Source organism: Oncorhynchus mykiss, chromosome 4, assembly GCF_057628025.1.
Source record: "Oncorhynchus mykiss isolate SJ-2025 chromosome 4, ASM5762802v1, whole genome shotgun sequence".
Lineage (NCBI taxonomy): Eukaryota > Metazoa > Chordata > Actinopteri > Salmoniformes > Salmonidae > Oncorhynchus > Oncorhynchus mykiss.
Genome location: NC_143025.1, coordinates 60,490,553 through 60,509,502, shown reverse-complemented (window position 1 = coordinate 60,509,502; position 18,950 = coordinate 60,490,553). Strand labels below are relative to the sequence as shown.

The following is an 18,950-nucleotide window of genomic DNA, read 5'->3' as shown; positions in this document are numbered from 1 at the left end:
TACAGCTGACAGGGCATGTCAGAGCAAAAACCAAGTCATGAGGTTGAAGGAATAGTCCGTAGAGTTCAGAGACAGGATTGTGTCAAGGCACAGATCTGGGGAAGGGTACCAAAACATTTCTGCAACATTGAAGGTCATCAAGAACACAGTGCCCTTCATCATTCTTAAATGGAAGAAGTTTGGAGAACCAAGAACCCAATGGTCACTCTGAAATTGGGACAACCTTCCAGAAGGACAACCATCTTTGCAGCACTCCACCAATCAGACCTTAATGGTAGAGTGGCCAGGCGGAAGCCACTCCTAAGTCAAAGGCACATGACAGCCCAGTTGAAGTTTGCCAAAAGGCACCTAAAGGACTCAGACCATGAGAAAAAATATTCTCTGTTCTGATGAAACCAAGATTGAACTCTTTGACCTGAATGCCAAGCTTCACATCTGGAGGAAACCTGGCACCATCTCTACGGTGAAGCATGGTGGTGGCAGCGTCATGCTGTGGGGATGTTTTTCAGCAGCAGGGAATGGGAGACTAGTCAGGATCGAGGGAAAGATGAACGGAACAAAGTACAGAGAGATCCTTGATAAAAACCTGCTCCAGAGCCCTCAGGACCTCAGACTGGGGGCAAAGGTTTACCTTCCAACAGGACAACAACCCTAAGCACACAGCCAAGACAGTGCAGGACTGGCTTCGGGACAAGTCTCTGAATGGCCTGGAGTGGCCCAGCCAGAGCCCGGACTTGAACCCGATCAAAGAGAGACCTGAAAATAGCTGTGCAGTGACGCTCCCCATCCAACCTGACAGAGAGGATCTGCAGAGAAGAATGGGAGAAACTCCCCAAATACAGGTGTGCCTAGCTTGTAGCGTCATACCCAAGAAGATTCAAGGCTGTAATCGCTGCTAAAGGTGCTTCAACAAAGTACTGAGTAAAGGGTCTGAATACTTATTGTAAATGTTATATTTCCGTTTTTAATTTTTAATACATTAGCAAAAATGTATAAAACACGTTTTTTTCTTTGTCATTATGGGGTATTGTGTGTGAGGAAGAAAAATGATTTAATACATTTTAGAAAAAGGCTGTAACATAACAAAATGTGGAAAAGTCAAGGGGTCTGGTCAGGTCCTCCGATAGAGAGAAAGAAAGAGAGAAGGAGAGGATTAGAGAACGCACACTTAGATTCACACAGGACACCGAATAGGACAGGAGAAGTACTCCAGATATAACAAACTGACCCTAGCCCCCCGACACATAAACTACTGCAGCATAAATACTGGAGGCTGAGACAGGAGGGGTCAGGAGACACTGTGGCCCCATCCGAGGACACTCCCGGACAGGGCCAAACAGGAAGGATATAACCCCACCCACTTTGCCAAAGCACAGCCCCCACACCACCAGAGGGATATCTTCAACCACCAACTTACCATCCTGAGACAAGGCTGAGTATAGCCCACAAAGATCTCCGCCATGGCACAACCCAAGGGGGGGCGCCAACCCAGACAGGATGACCACATCAGTGAATCAACCCACTCAGGTGACGCACCCTTTCCAGGGACGGCATGAGAGAGCCCCAGTAAGCCAGTGACTCAGCCCTGTAATAGGGTTAGAGGCAGAGAATCCCAGTGGAAAGAGGGGAACCGGCCAGGAAGAGACAGCAAGGGCGGTTCGTTGCTCCAGAGCCTTTCCGTTCACCTTCCCACTCCTGGGCCAGACTACACTCAATCATATGACCCACTGAAGAGATGAGTCTTCAGTAAAGACTTAAAGGTTGAGACCCGGTTTGCGTCTCTGACATGGGTAGGCAGACCGTTCCATAAAAATGGAGCTCTATAGGAGAAAGCCCTGCCTCCAGCTGTTTGCTTAGAAATTCTAGGGACAATTAGGAGGCCTGCGTCTTGTGACCGTAGCGTACGTGTAGGTATGTACGGCAGGACCAAATCAGAGAGATAGGTAGGAGCAAGCCCATGTAATGCTTTGTAGGTTAGCAGTAAAACCTTGAAATCAGCCCTTGCTTTGACATGTAGGGAGGCTAGCACTGGAGTAATATGATCAATTTTTTGGGGTTCTAGTCAGGATTCTAGCAGCCGTATTTAGCACTAACTGAAGTTTATTTAGTGCTTTATCCGGGTAGCCGGATAACACACTTAATTGTTAATTGTTTTTTCAGTATTTTAGTATACTATAAATATGCTACCATCATACTTCAACACACTTATTAAGAGTGTACTTAAAATGTATTGTTTTTCAGTCTCCTTGCTGTTCACTATCATGAAACTTACACTCATTAAAACTCTACTTCAATTTCAAATGCTTAATATTAATGTAGTATATTAATTTAAAATACACTTGGAGTTGTTTATAACTTAAAGCATTGGTTTTGTTTTATGAAACTCTGCTCATGAGTGATCAAATATACTATAAGTCTACAGTGTCTTGCAAAGGTATTCATACCCTTTGTATTTCTTCAAATTGTATTGTGTTACAAACTGGGATTAACAATTAACTCAAAATACTCTGTAATGTTCAAGTGGAAGACAAAAAAAGAAAAGAAAAAGAAAATGGATAACTAAAATATAGTCATTGCATAAGTATTCAGACCCTTTGTTTAGGCGATCCTAAATTTGGCTTCACAAATCACATAATATGTCTCATGGACTCGGTGCGAAATAATAGGGGCTGACATGATTTGTTCATGACTAGCCCCTTCTTCTGTCCCCCATACATACTAAATCTTTAAGGTCCCTCAGTCAAGGATGGAATTTCAAGCAAGGTTCAACTACAAAGACCAGGGAGCCTTTTGAAAGCATCATAAAATGGCAGTGATTGGTATATCGGTAACAATATCAAGTCAGACATTGAATGTCTCTTTCAGCATGGTCAAGTTAATACTTATGCTGTGAATCATGTATTAAACCACCCAGACACATCAAATATATAGTCATCCTTCTGAACTGAGCTGCAGGACAGGAATGAAACTGCTCAGGGATGTTACCATGAGGCCATTGGTGATTTTAAAACAGTTAGAGAGTTCAATGGCTGTGATGGGAGAAAACTGAAGATGGATCAACAAAATTGTAGGGACTCCACAATAATGATTTAAATGACAGAGTGAAAATAATAATACAAATATTCAGAATACAAATATTCCAAAACATGCATATTCTATGCAACAAGGCACTAAAGTAATGCTGCAAAACACTTTTGGGCTTATATGCAAAGCCTTATGTTTGGGGCTAATCCAACACATCACTGAGTAATTGCCGCTTTATTTTCAAGCATGGCGGTGGCTGCATCATGTATGGGTATGCTTGACAAATGGGAGTTTTTCAGGATGAAAAGAAACAGGATGGAGATAAGCACAGGCAAATTCCTAGAGGAAAACCTGGTTCAGTCTGCTTTACAACAGACACTGGGAGAGGAACTCACCTTTCAGCAGGACAACAATAATAAGGACAATAACCTACAACACAAGGCCAAATATACACTGGAGTTGCTTACCAAGAAGGCAGTGAATGTTCCTGAGTGGTGAAGTTACAGTTTTGACTTAAATCTGCTTAAACCTGAAAATCTATGGCAAGATTTAAAAATTGCTGTCTAGCAATGATCCCAAACATATTGACAGAGCTTGAATGATTCTGAAAATAATAATAATAATAATAAATAATAAATAATAAATAATATTGCACAATCCAGGTGTGTAAAGCTTACCCAAGAAGACTCAATATACACAAAATGTACTTAAGGTGTATTCAAAGTATATATTTGTTGCTCTTTATGTAATATACAAAAGATATACTTAATTACAAAAAAAGTGTCCCAATTTTTCTGTTTGGGGAGGACGACGAGCATGCAGATTAGCTTCCTTGAGACAGTTTCTGGCAGTTTGTGAAGAAATTATTTGGTTGTGCAAACACACAATTTCATCAGCTGTCCGGGTGGCTGGTCTCAGATGATGCCGCAGGTGAAGAAGCCAGATGTGGAGGTCCTGGGCTGGCGTGTTTACATTGTGAGGTTGTGAGGCCGCTTGGACGTTCTGCCAAATTGAGACGGCTTATGGTAGAGAAATGAACATCAAATTCTCTGGCAACAGCTCTGGTGGACATTCCTGAAGTCAGCACGCCAACTGCACGGTCCCTCAAAACTTGAGACATCTGTGGCATTGTGTTGTGTGACAAAACGACACATTTTAGAGTGGCCTTTTATTGTCCCAGCACAAGGTGCACCTGTGTAATGATCATGCTGTTTAATCAGCTTCTTGATATGCCACAACTGTCAGGTGGATGGATTATCTTGGCAAAGGAGAAATGCTCACTAAAAGGGATGTCAACAAATGTATGCACAACATTTGAGAGAAATAAGCTTTTAGTGTGTATGGAACTTTTCTGGGATCTTTTGTTCCAGCTCATGAAACATGGGACTAACACTTTGCATGTTGCATTTATATTTTTGTCCAGTATTAGATCAACACAAATAAAATTACATCGACAGGGGGGTGAAATCCTAGATCAGCACTCATATTCTGAGAGGCTTGATACACACGCCACTGATCTGAGCTCAGATCTTACCTACCATCAGGCCTCAAGCTGTTGTGATCCCTGTGTAAAACGTGCTGAACGATCCTTGAACTGGTCCCGTAGCTCCTGTTCAGTGTTTACAATGTTTTTTCTGTTATGGCAAAAAGGATTGCCGTCCTCAATCTTTGGCTGTGGCTCAGTTTGTTTACACCACCAGCCAGACAACAGCAGCAGGTTCCTTCATGAAAGGAACCTGCATGGACACACGAGTAGAGTTTGCTGGCCAAATGTACTTACAGTAGCACCTGTAAGTACAGTGCCAGCTGTCGTTTGCAAACCGTGTGCAAATCGGTTCGACATGGGAAAATGTTGTCAGTCAGACGTCCACCAGCTGGTTGGAGATGAACAGCAGCTGAACGGCAGATCAACATTCAGTGCGGTGTGTGTGTGGTCCCTAAGGTGTCTTTACATTGAAATACTTTCTATTTGAATTGGCATACCTTCACATGCGTGTAAATAGGGAGACATAATTTTGTGTAGCTCTCTTGCGGGTATTTGGCCACAGCAGTTAGGTAGCTATAAACACATAAATAAACAAAGCATAATATAATAATAACAGATAACTGATTGACTGTGAGCAGTAAGAAATGATATGTTGTATATCCTTCCCCTATGAGAAGAACTTTGAAAACACACAACTCACAAACACTAGCAGTAAATATACTGCACTAGTGTTCAGGCAAGTCCGCATTTTCCCCCGCTCTTCTGACAGGTGTGATTACAGAGGAAGATTGTGACTGATAGTAAATCAAGATTTAAGACTTTAGATGTAGGTAAGGGAACTCCCAATTCTGTTACTGACTGAAGAAAGTTTGCAAAAGTTTGAAATAAGGGTTATCGCGGTTATCCTTATTTTATTAGCTCCACCCATAACACAAAATGTAGCTGCACTTTAGTATCTTTCATTTTGGCATGACACAATGACACAATGTCTTGCATTAAACTTGGGTTCTTCCACAGCCACAGGACAGGAGCATCCAGTTTATGTACTTGTTTATGAGGGAGGAGGACGACTCCTTGGAGCAAGTCTCAAATGGCACCGTCGTCCCTATATAGTGCACCACTTATGATTAGAGCTCTATAAGCTCTGGTCAAAAGTAGTGCGCTATATAGGGAATAGAGTGCCATTTGCGACATATACCAAGTTTCATCTTGGCGACACCTCAGTCTGAGTCATAAGACTCTTTCACCTCACCACCCTCTGCCATTGGCTAAGCTTATCAGGAGTGAAACCAAGCTTATTTTTACGGGTCCACCCACTACCACAGTCCAAAAGGGTGACATGTCACATGCAGTACCAGTCAAAATGTTGGACACACCTACTCATTCAAGGGTTTTTCTTTATTTGTACTATTTTCTACATTGTAGAATAACAGTGAAAACATTACAACTATGAAATGACACATATGGAATCATGTAGTAACCAAAAAAGTGTTAAACAAATCAAAATATATTTTATATTTGAGATTCTTCAAAGTAGCCACCCTTTGCCTTGATGACAGCTTTGCACACTCTTGGCATTCTCTCAACCCGCCTCATGAGGTAGTCACTTGGAATGCATTTCAATTAACAGGTGTGCCTTGTTAAAAGTTAATTTGTGAAATGTTGTTCCTTCTTAATGCGTTTGAGCCAATCAGTTGTGTTGTGACAAGGTGGGGGTGGTATACAGAAGATAGTCCTATTTGGTAAAAGACCTAGTCCATATTATGGCAAGAACAGCTCAAATAACCAAAGAAAAATGACAGTCCATAATTACTTTAAGGCATGAAGGTCAGTCAATACGGAACATTTCAAGTGCAGTCGAAGAAATCGTCAAGCGCAATGATGAAACTGTCTCTCATGAGGACCGCCACAGGAAAGGAAGACCCAGAGTTACATCTGGTGCAGAGGATAAGTTCATTAGAGTTGCCAGCCTCAGAAATTGCAGCCCAAATAAATGCTTCACAGAGTTCAAGTAACAGACACATCTCAACATCAACAGAGGAGACTGCGTGAATCAGGCCTTCATGGTCGAATTGCTGCAAAGAAACCACCACTAAAGGACACCAATAAGAAGAAGAGACTTGCTTGGGCCAAGAAACACTAGCAATGCTTTTCTGGTGACACTGTCAGTGGTTTATTTATAATTCAGGGCACACTTACCTAGCATGGCTACCACAGCCTTCTGCAGTGATATGCCATCCCATCTGGTTTGCGCTTAGTGGGACTATCATTTATTTTTCAACAGGACACTGACCCAACACACCTCCAGGCTGTGTAAGGGCTATTTGACAAAGAAGGAGAGTGATGAAGTGCTGCATCAGGTGACTGGCCTCCACAATCACACAACCACAACCCAATTGAGATGGTTTGGGATGAGTTGGACCGCAGAGTGAAGGAAAAACAATCTCTCAGCATATGTGGGAACTCCTTCAAGACTGTTGGAAAAGCATTCCTGTCACGCTCTGACCATAGAGAGCTGTTTATTCTTTGTTGGTTGGGGCGTGATAGTGACTAGGGTGGGTCATCTAGGTAATGGTTTATGTTGGCCTGGTATGGTTCCCAATCAGAGACAGCTGTTTATCGTTGTCTCTGATTGGGGATCATATTTAGGCAACCATTTCCTCATTGTTCTTTGTGGGATCTTGTCTACAGATATGCACACCAGTAACTTCACATTTCTTTTGTGCTTATTTGTTTTTGTTTGGTGAGTTTCTATTAATTAAAATATGTGGAATTCTACGCACGCTGTGCCTTGGTTCAATCATTTCGACGAGCGTGACAATTCCAGGCGAAGCTTGTTGAGAGAATGCCAGTGTGTGTAAAGCTGTCATCAAGGCAAAGGGGGGCTACTTTGAAGAATCAAAAATATATTTTGATTTGTTTTACACTTTTTTGGTTACCACATGATTCCATATGTGTTATTTGATTATTCTATAACGTAGAAAATAGTACAAATAAAGAAACACCCTTGAATGAGTAGGTGTGTCCAAACTTTTGACTGGTACTGTACATATACTTGCTTGTTGCATTTATGTGGGACCAGCCCCCCAATGACTGTGAACAATGAACCTATACGGCCTTTTAGTTTAAACTGATTAATGGCACAACACCAGCGCTTCGTCAATGTATTTTGATTGAAACAAGGAAGATTGGCAGGCTGATTGCCAGGTGTTCTGAATGAGTTATTGGAATGACGCTTACGAAAGCCTACAGGTCTTGATACGATGCGTTATCACTATGCCGTGCACACCAATGGTTGGCCACAACATTATCACTATACAGTACACCCTAATGGTTGGCCACAACATTATCACTACACAGTACACACTAATGGTTGGCCACAACATTATCACTACACAATACACACTATTGGGGGCCAGAACTGACTCATCCAGAACAGCACATCCTGTTTTAGCCTACATGTTACCACTAGTTTCTCTGACGTACACTATCACCTGTGGGAACATAGATAGAGGAGGCGGTTACTCATTTGATATTATTATCACTATCATGACTCACTATTATGTCTCATAACTTTTCAGATTAGCGGGGCTTGGAAACTTTCTCTTCATTGTCTCCATCCAGTTCATGTCTGTCAGACGTGTTTCCATGGGAACAAAAATTATATTAATTAACCCTGCTACCTAGATCCATGTATTAACCCTTTGCTGGTCCCCAACGTTTGGAGAGATCTGTGAAGACTCGGCACTGCCACCAGTTGTGCTAAACTCCCTACATTCAAAGATCACAGGATAGGCTACTATTGTACCAATTCTGGATTTTTTCCCCCAGAATACGCACACACACAACAACACAGTATTCTGTTTAAGTTCAGCACAATTGTTTTGTCTGGTCAAGGAAATCCTTTGTTTGAGATAAGGTGTGTTCCTGTGTTTCCTCTTTCGTTCCCTGTCTGAAAGGCCAGTGTGTGTGAGAGATGGATGGGAGTGGCAGAGACAGCGTTGAGTCTATGAATAGTTTCAATGCTCTCGAACCACTCTCTCTTCCTTTCGATTCATGACCACCACCACCCCTGTTCTATTGTGAGGGGTGAAGTAAACATTCTGCCTCTGGAATGCAGGTCCAAACTCCACTCATTCATGCCCTGTCCACCCCAGCCAGCACAACACATGCCTTTTGTGTGCTGTGATGAACAAGCCAGAGGCCGCTTTCACTTCAGTTCAGTGTAATGTCCAATCTGCCAAACCTACAGTGCTCCTGAATTACTACGAACACATTGACTCTCCAATTCCCGGAGATTCTACGCTGGACCACTGCTACACGTCTTTTCGACACAGGTATAAAGCCATCTCCTGTCCTCCTTTTGGCAAATCTGACCATGATTCCATTTTGCTCCTTCTTGCCTACAAAACAAAGACTCAATAGGGAAGTTTCGGTATTCAGGTCTGTACGACTGTTTTGATCACGTGGACTTGAATACGTTCCAGGTCGCCTCTCGGGATAAAATCAATCAATGCGCAGTCACCGGATTGATAAAAAAATTCATAGATTATGTGATACCTAATAAAAAAACTGTGGATTGATGACAGGGAAGCTGAAGGAGAAAGATGCTGCTTATGAACATGGCAAGGTGACTGGCGACAATAGCATGGTTAGACAGTACAAGCATTGTAATGGCGGATCTCCTCTTCGTCTGAAGAGGAGTAAGGATCGGACCAAGATGCAGCGTGGTAAGTGTCCATAACTTTAATCAAAGAAAGCACTGAACACTGAATACAAAAATAACAAAAGAAACATGAAGAAACGAAACCGAAACAGTACCGTGTGGCGACAAACACTGACACGGAAGCAAACTCCCACAAACCAACAGTGAAACCCAGGCTACCTAAGTATGATTCTCAATCAGAGACAACTAACAACACCTGCCTCTGATTGAGAACCACACTAGGCCGAAACAGAAACCAAACATAGAAAAACAAACATAGACTGCCCACCCCAACTCACGCCCTGACCATACTAAATAAAGACAAAACAAAGGAAATAAAGGTCAGAACGTGACAAGCATGACCTAGGCAGATCAATCAAGATGGCAAAACACAAGTATAGGGACAAAGGGGAGAAGCAATTCAGTGGGTCGGACACGAGTAAATGTGACAAGGGCTTATAACGATCGCGGATTACTAAAAGAAAGCCAGCCACGTCGTGGACACCAACGCCGCCCTACCGGACGAGCTAAACACCCTTTTCTCACGGTTCAAGCAGAACGACTCTGAGCTGCTGAGGAGAGCCTCTGACGTCAACGAGGGCTACGTGCTGACGGTCTCCACGGAGGATGCATGTAAGTCATTCAAACGTGTTAACCCCTCGCAAGGTTCTTGCCCAGATGACAACTCCTTCGCCCCTGACCCTTAGCTGAATGTCCCTTTGGGTGCACACTGCCTGCCCTCCAGGACACCTACAAGAAGGCCAAGTATATCATCAGGGACCTCGGCCACCTGAGCCACAGCTTGTTCTCCGCTGAAGCTTGTGTGCGTCGTAGAGCTCTTGTCTGTATCCTCTCGTGTGTAGAAAAAAGGCAGCTTTCACAAACCCCATGTTACGGAATAGGCGCTTTATATTGGCAGAAAGAGGGGATTGAGCTGCAGTCTCTTGCATAAACACACAGGGAGCTATTCAATCTTCAAAATGATGTCACCGTGTGACGCACCGGTGCATCAATCGACTCGATTAATGAACACACAATTAGCCACGCCATACTTGGTTAAAACATTTGAACTCACAACACATCATGGTATATACATCCTTTTGAATTGATAGTTTACCTTAAAAGGACACACTTGGGGAGGAAATCACCAAAGTTCTGGATGAAGCTACATGGGCTTTGTTTGTTTTTATCTTGCTGAAAAATGATTAACTGGATATTTCTGTGGAATGCGATTGCAGCCTGAGCCCTCTACAAGGGTTTACTGACCTCAATGACGTTCTCAGTAACCCACTTTTTCTTTGCAGAAATCTCCCTAATCAGGTGATCAAATGTCAATACTCATGGAGACCGTATGAGTGATGTTTGCTTTCATTGTTAGTGCTGTAAGGGTCTATTCTTTATCATACACAGTTGAGTGTATTGTTGAAGACTCCTTTATATCAGTGCTACTGTATTTAAATGATATGACATTCCGAGACACTCATCAAGTTCTCATTAGAGTTATCCGAAGGTTCTGTCTCAACTTGGAGACATTTGGGAAATCTTGAAATTCGGTCAATAAAGCTCTCAAAACAATGCTCTTACACATGTCTGTTGTTACTGGATAGAGCTAGGGGTGTGTTATAGAGTTGAGCTGAGGACATGTTAGCCCTGTTGGCTGCATCCCAAATGGCACACTATTCCCTATATAGAGCATTCCTTTTGATGGGCTCTCATCACTCTAAAGGGGATAGGGTGCCATTTGGGGTGCAACCAACAGGGCTAACATGTCTACAGTTCAACTCTATAACATACCCCTAGCTCTATCCAGTAACAACAGACAAATGTAAGAGCATTGTGTGTTATCAATAGCAGGTGATGGGCTGTGTAGCGTGACAATGGCTGGTGGTCTCTGGCTGTTCAGAGAGATTACTGCCCTCATCAGGTATCTGAAACGCTATCCTACACGCTAGTTATCCCTTAATCACGACCCTTATGGGAAACATATGAACCCTCAGACCAAGAAACCCAAACATCGATCAAACTTTCTTCAAAACAGACCCAAAGTGAACAGTCAACACGGTCAGTACACCCAAGTTGATGGAATTAATGACCTTGGTCAAATGTCTTGGAAACATGTTTTGGAGGGGGAAATGTCATTTTCTCCACTTATTGCAACTGTTTGTTTACCAACTTAATTAGAACAGTAAAAAAGAAAAAAAGTGTCATACCCATGTACACAATCTGATATACCATGGCTTTCAACCAATCAGCATTCGGGGATCAAACCATCCAGTTTATAATTGTAAATAAATCAGTGTTTATTGCACATGTGCATAACTATAGATAAATCTGGCAGGAGTTTGAGTGATGAAAGTTGGACAGCAGATCTCTAAATCTCTATACAAGAAACACTTGGACAAACTTTTTTTCAACCCTCTAAAAAATAAAATAAGTAAATAATAATAATTTTAAAAAAAACATTTGGACAAACTTTTAAAAAACAAAACATTGTTAGGCTGTTTTCTGGCAATGGTGAAGTTATTATGTGCCAGATGTTCAGACAACAAACTGTTATAAATGGCCTATTTGTGAGATTAATTTGTTATTTCAATAGACATAGGCTACTGACTCAAATCTGGGTTTATAATTGCAATTATAAACCCAGATTTTAGTTGCAATTTTTAATTGCAATTTTTCCATGGTTTGCTGATCTAGTCCCCTATAGTCCCTGATAGGTTAACATCTAATTTCTGGGAAAAGTCCACAGTGAAAATGACATCAAATGTGGAGAATAATACATTTGCGATAGATCTGTGACCATGATCCCAATTGATAACTTCCAATGTAATTGGCAATACACTGAAGTTAGGCAACACAGGCAGGCTACACAAATTGATTTGCAATGACCCCCGCGATATCGTCATGTCAACATATTGTAACGACCCTGGGTTTAGGGTCGTTACAATCGATAGCGCGCCGGACCTCGGGCAAGAAGGTCGGGGGTTCGAGACCTGCTCCCTGCTGTTTCATTACAATATTGTATTAAATGGTAGGCTACAAGAACATACAATGGCATATAAATTAATAGCCAACTGATGCAAATGTATCATTCTCCACATTTCATGTCATTTTTATTGTGGAATCAAATTTCCACTCGCGTAGCACTCGAGACCCAAGAACCGAGCATGCGTAAAAACCCTCGCTGGATACGGTTTTTCCCGTAAACAAAAGTCAACATTAGAATGCAGTTTACTTTAAACCACGTCTGAGCGAATTTATCTAAAGCCTCTAGTGTGCCAAACGTCATTTTACAGTGCCTAGTCGCTGTTATATCATTTCTAGCGCGTTAATATGTTTTATGGAAAAGGGGTTGGAAACACATGTCTCCAGAATCACAATCGAAATTGTCTATCTACAACTGGTAAAAAGTTGCCGTGCAGCCGGCAAACCAATTCCTTTCCAGTGCACTCCATACGATCGACCGAGTCGGGAAAGTCTGTGTGCGCGCTCAGGACTGATTTCTTTGAACAATAACATGACTACAACCTCATCTGCAATATGTCAAACTGCCGCAAATAAAGCACAAGCTACACGCTGTTTATATGTTTTGTATTTTGAAACTTTCTCACTATCTATTACCAGAGTGTGCATCTGCCTGGCTGTGTTTCATGTTACAAATCAGGTTGTGGGGGACTCAAGATACATGCAAACAAGTCTGAGGCGTTGGGTAATGGGCAGGTTTGTTTCACGTTCTGGCTGTTTTTTTCTTGTGTTTGTGTGCACTGGGCAAGTAGGCATGATCATAATCCATAACCAAGCCTCCAGTAAATCGTGATGAACTCACTTACAAAACTCTGTTTTGGACAAGACTGACTGTATTACCAAAATTATCCTACTTAAACGTTGAAGTAAATTTTGACACTATAATTAATGTTTCTGACTCATGTCGATGCCACATAGGCCGTTTAAAACCAGAGAAGTTGGTTCTATGGGGCAAATTCTACTTTCTGTGGGGTGTGGCCAATTCAAATTCATGTTTTGAATTGAATTAAATTCCCGGAAATCTGAATTGGACCCAACCCTGGCCTGACATCTTGCTTTCCCCTCCTAGAACTCCTTTCCTCTCTCACTGTCATCCTTTGATTTCTTTAAGTATACACCCTCCCTCAATCCTGTCACTAGAAAGTGGTCAACAAGGTCTCATACTCCTGGCCCACCTACATCTCCACCCTTTGGCACAGGGGATAATTAAATTGTCCAAGCATTTAGAATGTGCATTTAATCAAATATTTACAACCTCTATCCCCACAGAAGGTCAATAGACTTAGAAACATGACTTTGATTGTGTACAGATTACCAGAGTATTTTAGTGTAACGACATACAGTCATTAGCTTGTGCTAACACAAAGGTGTCAGGAGGCAACACATTAATTGCTAGTTAAGAGGGGTCTATGTAAACTATGGGTGTGTGGCCCAAATGGCACCCTATTCCCTACATAGTGCACTCATTTTTACCGGTCAAAAGTAGTGCACTACATAGGGAATAAGGTGCCATTTGGGACATAGTGTCAGAGTGAGCCATCTGTCATGTAGCACGGCATTCCAAGCCAACATGAGCCATGGAATTTAATGGCGACATATGGCGACAGTTGCTTTTTTGTTGACTATTTACAACAAACATGTCCATTTTGGGGACCAGTTGCTGATGCCGTTTGGGCCAGAAGGTCTGAAGAACAGATGAGAGCACACTATGTGATAGAATAGCCACTGGTCATAACCGCTGCTATGTGCAATGTGTGGAATTCTGGGTGGCTAGATGTGTCATCAACGGTGGTCAGAGATCAGTTTCATTCTGGTTCTTGCTAGACTGTGAAATGCCTGAGTGATGGACTTGTATTGACTCACTATCAATGTTTCCTTCTTTGGCACGTGTGTGGTATCTCTGTCACAATCCGTCTCCGTCTCTCTTTCCCAGGCCTGGACGACAGCCTACAGCAGTATGTCCCATACTTTGAGCGGGAGAAGATTGACGGGGAGCAGCTGTTGAAGATCTCCCACCAGGACCTCCTAGAGCTGGGGATGACCAGGATCGGACACCAGGAACTGGTGCTGGAGGCTGTCGACCTGCTCTGTGCTCTGGTTAGTGATCTAAAATGTCCAATATCCAATCAGAGGATAACGTTTAGTCACCCTTTGGATAGTCCCCTAGGCGTATCCTGTATATGATTTAGGCATATCCTGTATACGATTATGCAGATGCTCAAACTATCAACAAGCTTCATATCCAAGCATCCAATATCTGTGCATCACGTAGTTTGATCATGGTTTGATCCCATCAATTTTTCATTGCCATGTCCCAAATGGCAGTGCAATAATCTATAAATCACTCTAAAAGTTAAGTGGACATTAGCACAAAGGGTCAAATTGTGATAACATTCATGCTACTCTGATGTTGAATTATTCTGGTGGAGAGGTCGTTTTTCTAAGACACGATGTGATTGTGCAGTAGGTAGTCCTACTGGGTCAAGGGGTTGCTTCTGGTGCATATGATAGTATAGTTAAGATACTAATAGTGAGTTGGTTAGTGGATTATGCCACAGCCTCCGTATCAAGTGGCTTGCTTGACATTTTTAGGGGGGTATCTTGAAATATCATCTTGTTTTCGAGGGGTCTTGAATAAACAGTAAACAAAAGCAAACAAACCCCTTGTTGTGCCCTCAGGCAGAGGGATAGTTATCTAGCAAGCAGTCAGCTCAGCTTGAGCGAGTCTAAGCGGCCCATAGATGACAGAAGCTGGCATTGGTCAGGAAACAGGGATTAGGGAGGAATGTCCGGTCAGATGCCTCTCTCTCGCTCTCTCACTCACTCTCTCCCTTAATATTTCTTTCTCCATATCTTTCTCTCTCTGCCCCACCTCCCCGTCTCTCTCCCGCTCTCTCTCTCTATCCCTCTCACTCTCTCTCTCTCTCTCTCTTTCTCTCCATTCTTTTCTCTCTATTTTTCCACCCTCCCTCTCTCTTTCTCCATCATTCTCTCTGTCTCTCTCTCTGCACCACGCACACACGCTTTCTCTCTATCCCCCTCTCTCTCATAACCCCTTCTCTCTCTTTTTCTCTACCCTCCCTGGGCAAATGACTGGTTCCAGAACAGAAGAGGGATGGTGACTGTCGATTATGAACACAAACAATGCCCACAAAGAGTGTCTCTCTCCTCCTCTCTCTGTCTGTCTCTCTCTGTCTCTGTCTCTCTCTCTCTCTCCACCCCATCCCTCTCTTTATTCACCCCCCTTCCTCTCTCTATCTCTCTGTGTGCTGATGTAAGAATTATACATTGTGCTGGGTTGGATTTTCAGGCCCGGATGGAAAAGCGGTGTGCTAGCCTGGTCGCCCCAGATCTGTTTGCGCTATCTTTTCAACTCCTATTGGCTATACACAAACAGATCTGCCCTGACCAGGCTAGAAAACCATGTGCTGTATGCTAGTGCTTCATTCTCTGAACTAGGTTCAGTGTGTAGTGTGTGATACAGTGCCCCTCTGTGGGAAATTGAAAAAGGAGAGTACAGTATAATCCGTGCTTTACTTCATTGTGAAGTCTGGGTGAATAGGGTCTGGCCCACAGGCTAGAGAATGGGGCCTGATACCTCCTAGTGTGAGAATTGACTAACTCAATAGTAGGACAGAGAGTAACCGACTGGCACAGGGCAACTGACTGGGGACGGAACAGAAGAGTGACTGTCAATTATGAACACAAACAATGGCCACAAAGAAAGTGTGTGTGTGTCTCTCTACAGTGTGCTAGTCCAGTGTTTTTTTTAGTTCTGCTATTTCAGCCCTCAGTTGTTCAATGAACCTACAGTTCCATAAGTTTACCTTACTGTACATTTTTGTTTGGTCCCATCAATCCCCCAGCATTCTGCAGTGTCAGATCTTTCCCTTTTCCCATTTTGTGGCCTCATGGTCCATCCGTGATCCATAAGATGGGTGAAATGCTTTGGTGGTAGTGTGCCGGATCTTGTTATCTTTTAAGAGAGGTTTGGTGAGGAAATGAACTGGGATCTTGAACATGTCCAACGTAAGATGGAATAGATACTTCTATATAATGGGCAGACAGTAAGAGAGAGGGCTTGCTTGGTGGGTTGCATCCCAAATGGCACCCTATTCCCTACATAGCACATTACTTTTGACCCTCATCCTATGGGCCATGGTAAAAAGTGGTGCACTATGAAGGGAATAAGGTTCTATTTGGGATGCAACACGGGACTCTCTGGGCAGAGCTTTATTTTCTCAGGGAGAAATCTCCTGGTGCTCAGGAAACAGATGTGACTTCACCCCCCCCCCCCCCACCTGTCTCATACACACACGTCCCTTTCAGGAAAAGCCATTGCACCATTGTTCCTGCGGTTTCCGTCCGGTGGTGTCAGATAATTCGCTCCACCCCCAGCCTCACCTCTCCGCTGCATCCAAAATGGCACCCTATTCGCTACATAGAGCACTACCTTTGACCAGAGCCTGAGTCAAAAGTAGTCCACTTGGGAATAGAATGCCATTTGGGACGCAGACCTCCTCTCCAACTGTGTCCCATTCATCGGAACCGCTGTACATCTCAGAGTTGACAGAACACTTTCTCCTTTTCCTCCCTCTCTCACACGCTCTCTTCCTAGCTTACTTCCCTCTCCCGTTTCCCCTGTTCAGTGCCTGGACAGGAACAGGCATTCCGTTAGCTGCAGATGTTTTCATTGCTTCTATGCTTCAGGATAGGAACAAACGCGCTGAACAGCTGTTTAGCTGGAGGCTTGTGTGTGTGTGTGCGTGTGTGCGTGCGTGTGTGTGCGTGTGTGCGTGTGTGTGTGTGCGTGTGTGCGTGTGTGTGCGTGTGTGTGTGCGTGCGTGTGTTTGGTGATCATGTTAATGATTATCAGAGATTGGAGCGTTTGATCTCAATCAGACCTTGATGACTGGCTGTTGGGCTCTCCCATCCTATAATTCTTTGCACTTAAATAAGGCTGTTTTAGCTCTGTCTACCACAGCTGTGGTACAGGGCCAGTGATCTTCAGGTGTTAGCCTGCTATAAATCCTTAGAGCTGCGTTTAGACATCATAACATCCTGGAAGATCAAACAGTGTAAGCGTTTAAGTATATTGTCGGTGGAAGCGGCGATCATCATTCTTTCTATTTTCTTCAATCCTTTCCTTGTTCACACACACACACACACACACACACACACACACACACACACACACACACACACACACACTTTCTCACAGAACACACTGGTGATTTGAGGTAATTGAGGTGGACGTGGTGGGGAATATGTTGGAGTCAGATGATGGGCCATGCACAGGCTGCCATGGTGACTGGTCCTGAGGAATGTAGGAGGACTTATTCGTTTGGAATATGCACGCTATTCTGTCTGTAGTAGTAGTACACTAGTAGTGTAGTAGTAGTAGTGCACTACTTCAAATAATGAAACATTGTAAAATCATCCGCACAACTGGACCGTTGTGTGTTTTGGGAGCATATCTTTTGTGATGTCCCCACAATGTTCCCACCAGACTGTTCCCACAACGTAAATAAACATTCAGGGAATCTTTAAAGAAGAGACATAATGTGTTCTGGGAACGTTCCTGCAACATCAGGTGAATGTTTTTTGCACCCGAAATGAAACAATGTGGAATCAGATTATAGGTGTTCAAGGAACGTCCAGGCGAAGGTTTTATGCAAACATTCTATAATCATCAACACGAATGGACAGTTTTTTTGTTGTCGTAAGAACATTTGCCGCAACCTGGTTTGCTGGGATGAGACTCTGGCCCAGAGTAGTGCACTATAGATGGAACAGGGTGCCATTTGGGACACGGTCAATGTTTGCTGAACCCAAGCCGTTGTGGTTTTCAACGGAATTGATAACAGCACAAATGATCATCATGCTAATGACAGTTTTGTTATGCCACCACGCGTAAACTGAATCAAAATACCTGAGTGTATCTTTCATCTATGATTGTTGTGTTGTGAGAATATTTCCACACATTTTACATGACATTTTAGTCACTTAGCCGATGCTCCTATCCAGAACGACTCAGTTAGGGTAAACAATACGACCACATATCCCCGTCATTAAAACTAAGAACATTCTTTCAGAACTACGGGGTGGAGACAGACAACCTGAAGACTCTGGTGGGTCGTATGAGAGCGGCGTCCAACAACCTCCAGAACTCAGCGTCTGAGCGCAGGAAGAACCCGTCGTACGAGAGGAAAAACTCCCACAAACCCCCCAACGACTTCCTCACTGCCGTGGTGGAGCTAATCGGAGCCGCCAAGAGTCTGCTGGCCTGGCTGGACAGGTAGACGCAACACACACACACACAAACACACACACACACACGCTTGCAAACACACACAGGTAAGCATACACACACACATGTGCGCACACACACAGACACGCTTAGCATTTCACCAGGAAGGAAGGCGTTCTATTAGGCTCTATTAGTGCCTGTGTTAACATACATGTTATCTTGTTAAAGTCCTGACTCGAGGAAGGTTTTTACTGTCTGCTAGTCAAAACAGAGTGAAGTAATGCAGGGTTCGACATCAGGTATATTTCCTGTGCTCTTATCAGCTTGAGACACACTCCATAGGATCTCAGCTGCGAAATAAAACATCTGTATTGACAGATCACAGCAGTTATGATCAGTAACACCTCAAAACACGTGAGGGTGGGTAGTGCAGCCCACGTACACGACGAGCAAAAGCACTT

The 18,950-nt window shown here is 43.2% G+C and overlaps 1 protein-coding gene across 1 annotated transcript in view; it reads left to right on the top strand.

Moving 5' to 3' along the window:
- Positions 1-18,950, top strand: part of cnksr3 (cnksr family member 3) — a 42,423-nt gene that overhangs the window by 3,302 nt on the left and 20,171 nt on the right. The window contains exons 2-3 of the mRNA XM_036975624.2: positions 14,173-14,336; positions 18,335-18,537. Of these exons, the coding sequence (XP_036831519.1) occupies positions 14,173-14,336; positions 18,335-18,537 (367 nt within the window). The remainder of the gene's footprint in view (positions 1-14,172; positions 14,337-18,334; positions 18,538-18,950) is intronic.